The sequence below is a fragment of the Astatotilapia calliptera genome, chromosome 12 (assembly GCF_964374335.1).
Source record: "Astatotilapia calliptera chromosome 12, fAstCal68.1, whole genome shotgun sequence".
NCBI lineage: Eukaryota > Metazoa > Chordata > Actinopteri > Cichliformes > Cichlidae > Astatotilapia > Astatotilapia calliptera.
Window position 1 is genome coordinate 21,791,438 of NC_137433.1, and position 6,000 is coordinate 21,797,437.

The 6,000-nt window shown below is 40.4% G+C and overlaps 1 protein-coding gene across 4 annotated transcripts in view; it reads right to left on the minus strand.

Annotated features, from left to right (window-relative positions):
* The window catches only part of ebf2 (EBF transcription factor 2), a 28,573-nt gene extending 22,573 nt beyond the window's left edge, over positions 1–6,000 (minus strand). Inside the window, exons 1-5 of one of the 4 annotated variants that reach the window (XM_026187942.2) lie at positions 5,389–6,000; positions 3,377–3,533; positions 1,635–1,698; positions 332–387; positions 134–207 (exon numbers count right to left, since the gene is read on the minus strand). In XM_026187942.2, coding sequence (XP_026043727.1) covers positions 134–207; positions 332–387; positions 1,635–1,698; positions 3,377–3,533; positions 5,389–5,522 — 485 coding nt within the window. In that variant the 5' untranslated portion in view covers positions 5,523–6,000. The remainder of the gene's footprint in view (positions 1–133; positions 208–331; positions 388–1,634; positions 1,699–3,376; positions 3,534–5,388) is intronic. The other 3 variants (XM_026187943.2, XM_026187944.2, XM_026187945.2) reach the window with 3 other exon arrangements.

Here is a 6,000-nt window from a genome sequence, read left to right on the forward strand (position 1 = left end):
TACAAGTACTTGACATTTGTAGGTGCAGGTTAGTGTGTGTGTGTGTGTGTGTGTGTGTGTGTGTGTGTGTGTGTGTGTGTGTGTGTGTGTGTGTGTGTGTGTGTGTGTGTGTGTGTGTGTGTGTGACACTCACCTGCACATAACCTCGTGTGTGAGCAGAACTCGACACATTTCTGGATTCTTGTTTTGTCCCTCATACGATATGGGCTGAGAGGAAGAAGCAAGGGGCAAAGGGTCAGACTGAGTTTCATGTAAAAGTAAATTAACTGCTGTTTCTTAAAACTCTAAGAGGAATCCCATTCAAGGGAAAACTTTAGGAAAGTTTAACAACCTGTTTAGTGACGGAGTCGATAAGTCGTGCATAAAGATCCTGCTCAGTGCGAACCCCTGCAGGAAAAAAAAAGAAGATGTCACTTTTTATGAAGTGTTTCAAGCATGAGAACAATTCTGTTACACTGAAATAATTGTCATTCTTTAGTTGGATGTAAGCTGCGGGTAGAGGCTACTGAAGCTTGAAAGAGACATTTCTATTGTGCTGGAAACCTCCAAAGAAGAGATGCTCATTTTAAATTAATTGCAAAACATAACCGATCTGTCACATTAAGCGCTTAAACTCTCTTACCTCTCCTAACCACTCAGCGATAAATCTCTGTGGATTCTCAAAATAAGATGGAAAGATTTATGATAGAATTTTTTTTCCACAGTATCTGGATAGGCTCTAAGAAAAAAAAGCATTGAACTCTGTCCAGCCAACATGGAGGAACAAGATTGGCATGCAGTTCAAATTTCCTCTCTGATGGTTTCTGAGGGGATTGAGTTATTTGATGTTTGATGATTATTACTCATATTCGACTCTAAGGCCACAATTTATAACCAGAATCTCACGGCTTGTCAAGCTGTTCCTTTTATGGTTGTTCCTGTGTGAAGCTATGACTGGCAGGAGACATTCTGCTGCGTTCGAACGGGAGCTGATCGGCTTATTAAAGAGTTTAAATGAAGAAACAAACGGGTTGTTTCTTTTTTAAAACATTTCTTCTTACTTGCATGTAATCAGGTGTGTCTCTTTAAAACTTTGCCTCAGGAGAAGGAGACAACACGCACTGAACTACTCCCTCAGAGGAGACCACGCTGCCTGTGAATTTTTTCATGGAGAGTTTGGAAAGTATTGCCTTTAAAATGTGCTCCTTTCATCAAAGTCTCGATTGAGATGCCTTTGATAACGCTTGGGGGAAGGGGATGAGAGGAAGTGCTTTTAGTGTACTTGTATGTATGCGTGTGTATCAGCGGGTTGCTCTGGAACGCGTCTTTTATCTTCTCTCCCATGGGTGCCACTGCGACAGACTTGGGGCAGCAGTGGCTCATGGGAACCAAATTTCTGTGTATCCCCCCTGATCTGCTGTGGAAGCACCATGGGGGAAGTGGAAAGAGGAATCGAGGAGCTGAGGAGGTGTTGGGATGGGGAGGCAGCGTGCACCTCATTTCCCTATACATGGGTCCATAAGTAACAGCTTGAAAAGCTGAACAGTAAATTGTATAAATCTAGTGATAAGAGCTAGAGGGGAAATTAATGGGTAAGTCAAGAGCAGAGCTGTGTCAGGTTTGTCCAATTTTTGCTCATCTTTGAACCTACTCACCATTGCTGTAGAGAAGCTGCAGCTTGTAGTGAGTACCGTTGTTGGTCTTTTCTCCCGTCTGCTCCTTGCAAAAAGAGAGGCAGGCGTACAGACAAACGCAGAGAATACAGTTAGGCTCGCTGGGGTACAGATAAGCACAGCTGGGCATCAGTAAACAGGGTTAAGCACAGTGAGTCTTGCCTAATCCTGCAGCTCGCCCTTCCCATGGAGCAGCATCGAGATCAGAGAGTTGTAGGCTCAAAGCTCATTTGGGACCCTGTGTTGTGCTCATAAGCTGAGCACTTAACCTTGAGTCGGATATTCTTTGTAGAGGTTGAACTGTCATCTCTGATACAAATGCCTAAAAAACCCCTCGGATCAAATGCAGTGGTCCTCGCTGCAGTGAGGTAGCAGGCATGGCTATATGCACTTATGTGTGTGAGGGCAAAGTGTGTTCCAGTGAGTGGAAAGTACTGCGTGTGAGACTGAGCAGCAGTCGACCTTGACAGAAAAACTTCCTTTCTGCTATCCCTCCTTACACCCCCCTGCCCTACACTCTCCGCTAGCCTCTCACTTCTTCCTTCTTCCCCCCCCCCCCCTCTTCTGTGTTCTCCCTCTTCCTTTCTCTTTCTCTACCTCCACTGGTCTTTCTAAGTGGTCTCAGAGGAATGCTCTCTGGTCCAATAACCCAGGAGGCTGGCATCGCAGAGATGAGCGCGAGAAAGGAGGCGAGAGAACAAGAAGGTTGGGGGAGTGGAGAAACTGGGAAATGGAGGCAGTTGCAAGGAGAGGAGAGGAAACGGGGTGGAAATTAAGATGCATGAAGATAAGATGAAAAAGCTCCAAACTTAATATGAGAACACACCTGGAGATAGATGGATGCCCAGCTTCATAACTTTTGTAAATATACACAGAGGGACGTTTACTTCACCATAGCATCACTCTACCTCTGCGCAATTACAAAGCAAAAACAGATGCCAGGGTAACCATGCAGAAAATGAACCTCTCCACTGCCGTCATATTAGTCTATGGTCTGTGTGGCACAAAGGGGAGCACGCCAACAGCTTCGGCCCCGGCATCAGGATTGCTGCCTGCCTCACTTCGAAGCTCCAAAAACCCAAAAGTATGCTAGAACTTTAGTTGTTAGGATAGACTCCCCTTGTCTTTTCCACAGAGTGCAGTGGTTGCCAGAAGTTCAGGAGATTTGTGCCCCCTCACCACAAGGCAAAAACATCCATTAACACTGGGCATAAGGCTTTACTCCAGGCATATCTCAAACTCTTTCTGTCTTTCTCTCCATGCTGCACCCTTCTTTATTTTGGTGTTGTCCAACTTGAGGAATCCCCCCACCCCATGCAGCAGTATTTAGAGTATGGGAGAGAGGCATGAAGGAAAAGGAGACTTTGATGATTAGTTCACTGTATAACTTAACAGGAGCGAGCATAATTTGCATTTTAAAAAAGTAGTGATGTCCTCCTAATGAGGCAAGCTGCTAATTAGTCATTAGATATTCTTTTTCAATCCCACATCATCAGCTCATTGGGGGTAAAGCTTGTGTAAACATGTAGCCGTCAGCTGTTCGATATGCTTGGCTTTACCAAGGATGGGGGAAATTAAGCTGAGCACCTGGTTACGGCTGAAATACTGTATATTACAAATACATGTGGATAATCTCTAATGTCGTGCGATTTTGATTAAACACGTTAAATATTAAAACTCGATGTAGAATTGACATCTCTAAGCTTTCGGGAACAGTCACACACCTTTTCGTGCTCCACAAAGTCCACAAACGCAGTCCTCTCCACTTCCACAGGTTGGCCGTGTCTGTCGTAGAGCGCCAGGACAAAGTGGAAGAAGTTGGACTTGCGGAGATTTGAGGGCGGCTGCTTCTCGAAATGAGCTCTCGACAGGGCCACTCCACTTAGGACACAACCGGAAGAGACAGTCAGCTCACGCTTATCACACTGAATATTATCATACTTTATTTAATTAAACACATTTATAGCATCAAGTAGAAATACTTGTTTTCCTTTTATTAAATGACAATTAACAAGCTTTCTATTATTATTATTATTATTATTATTATTATTATTATTATTATTATTATTATTATTATTAACAACAACAGCAACAACAGTAATAATAATAATAATAATAATAATAATAATAATAATAATAATAATAATATGGACAAAGAAACACAGCAAGCATGCTAACAAACTAAACTAAAACACTTTTCTCTATTTGCAATAAATCTTGAAAGTTAAATTAAAATAGATTAAATTTACTATAGCTTTAATTAATTAAAACATTAAAATATTAAAAGCATATTTATCATCGTGCATTTTTTTTCTTCAAAGTCTTTCTTTGATCCATACATTAATTGTAGATTATTAGCATAAGCCAAACAAATAAAATAACTAAACTGATGGATAATTTTGCATACATTTGACCCTTCAAGGAGAACCAAATATGGACTAGAAAAAATACAGAAAAAACGTCATTATAAGCCAAACTTACTCAAACTTTTTTTCTTTTCTTTTAACTTGAAAATTGAAAAGTGTCGACGTCTTGTTTAAGTGAAAATTGTGTCGATGGCGGAGCATCATAGTTAAAATATACATTAGGACACTGAGTGTTTAATTAACGCGGATTAAAGATTTGGACACGTGAAACGCTTGTTTGAATTCATCTTAATAAAAAAAAGAGACTGTTATGAATCTGCGGGCTGGTTCAGAGCAGGTTTGACTGTTTGTTAAATTTTTCTGTAATTTTACTTTTGTCTGAAAAAGACCTCAAATCACACTCGAGTGCACTTTAGATTTTGTCTTGACAACTTCAGTTTTTGTTTCTAGTTGAACAAAATAAGTGTCGATTAAAAAACAAACAGCCATCTGCTTAAAAAATCACTAAAATACTTTAAAAAAATGAATAAATAATCCTGATAACTGTTTTCTATTTGCTCTATTAAAATATGCGCGCTGCGCTGTTTAGCATGTTGCCAACTTTTCATCTTGAAAATGATTCTGCTTTCTTCATGACTGTTTCTTCAACATTGAAGTACAATACGGTTTGTGTGTTGTAAATATATTTATATATATATATTAATTAATACATGTGTGCAGAAGCTGACTGAACATCTACGGTAAGTAGAAGAAAGAGCCAACACTGGAAAATCTGTCATTTCTGTTTTTAAAAAAATCAGAGCTGTAAAGTTTGTGGCAGGTGACGATGAAGTTGCCTTTAAGCTGAAGCTAAAGCTGCTCTGGGAAAAATATGTATTTCGTTTTAGTCACAAACAGCTTTAACAGTGATCTCCGCTCCTGTGAACGAAAACTAATGACGTTATTAAATGCCTCTTGCCTTTATGTACAAATAAATAATTGTTAGCTGTTTTGCATTTGGGGCAAGTTTCATTATCATTTCAAGCATTATGAAAAATGTTTGTTGTTATTTTTTTCGTCACTTTTAAGGAAGTTTTTACGAGTTTGGGGGCAGTGAGTTTTATAGGGGACTGGTGTCATATTTTGCAACAAGTAGTTTGCAGCTCTTTTCTCAAAGGTTGCCTCTTCTAATGTTCGACCTTAAAATAATAATAATAATAATAATAATAATAATAATAATAATAATAATAATAATAATAATAATAATAATAATAATAATAATAATAATAATAATAATGTCTCCATCATGAGCAGTCAAACAAGCATGGGCGTATCAGATGAGAGGATGGTGAGAACCTAAAGTCAGCAGATCAGCTGAGTTTGTTCTGTACCTTTGCGCTGCGACGTTCGCATCCACAACCCCAACAGTGCGCACCCACGACCGGACTGGATCCATCTCCTCTCCAAGACCTCTTTCTTTTAATCCGCTCACTTCACGAATCAGATGTTCCTGGATTCCAAACATTTACACCCTGCTCCGATCGGCTGGTAACACTTTCTTGAAGCAGTTGAAAAAAACACTGAGCTAGGCAGCTAAAGCACTTTGGCACACAAGAAAAGGTCCACTTCAACGCGCTGCGCTCCTCCAAAGCGCCACAAACGAACTGAGCATTTACAGAGCTTTGTAGGGGGAAAGAAGTAACCGACGCTGTGTGATGTTTCAGGGGCGTCTCATTAAAAATCCGAAAGGACTTTCTTTTATGGTTCAAATGATGAAAGTAAATATATCCTTCCACTGATGTGAAGCATTCTCCAAGCGCACATCTCCACCGTCAGTCCGAACGGGCTCTGTGCGTTCAGCTCCGCAGATATCCGGGAGCGAGTCTCGAAATATTCTTTAAAGTATGAGTGTGCAGAAAGTCTTCCTTTGTCACAGGGCCAAATCGAATCAAACCAGTTGATCCGAGGGCCAGGAAGCTTGTAGCGAACGACTGTGTTGAAGC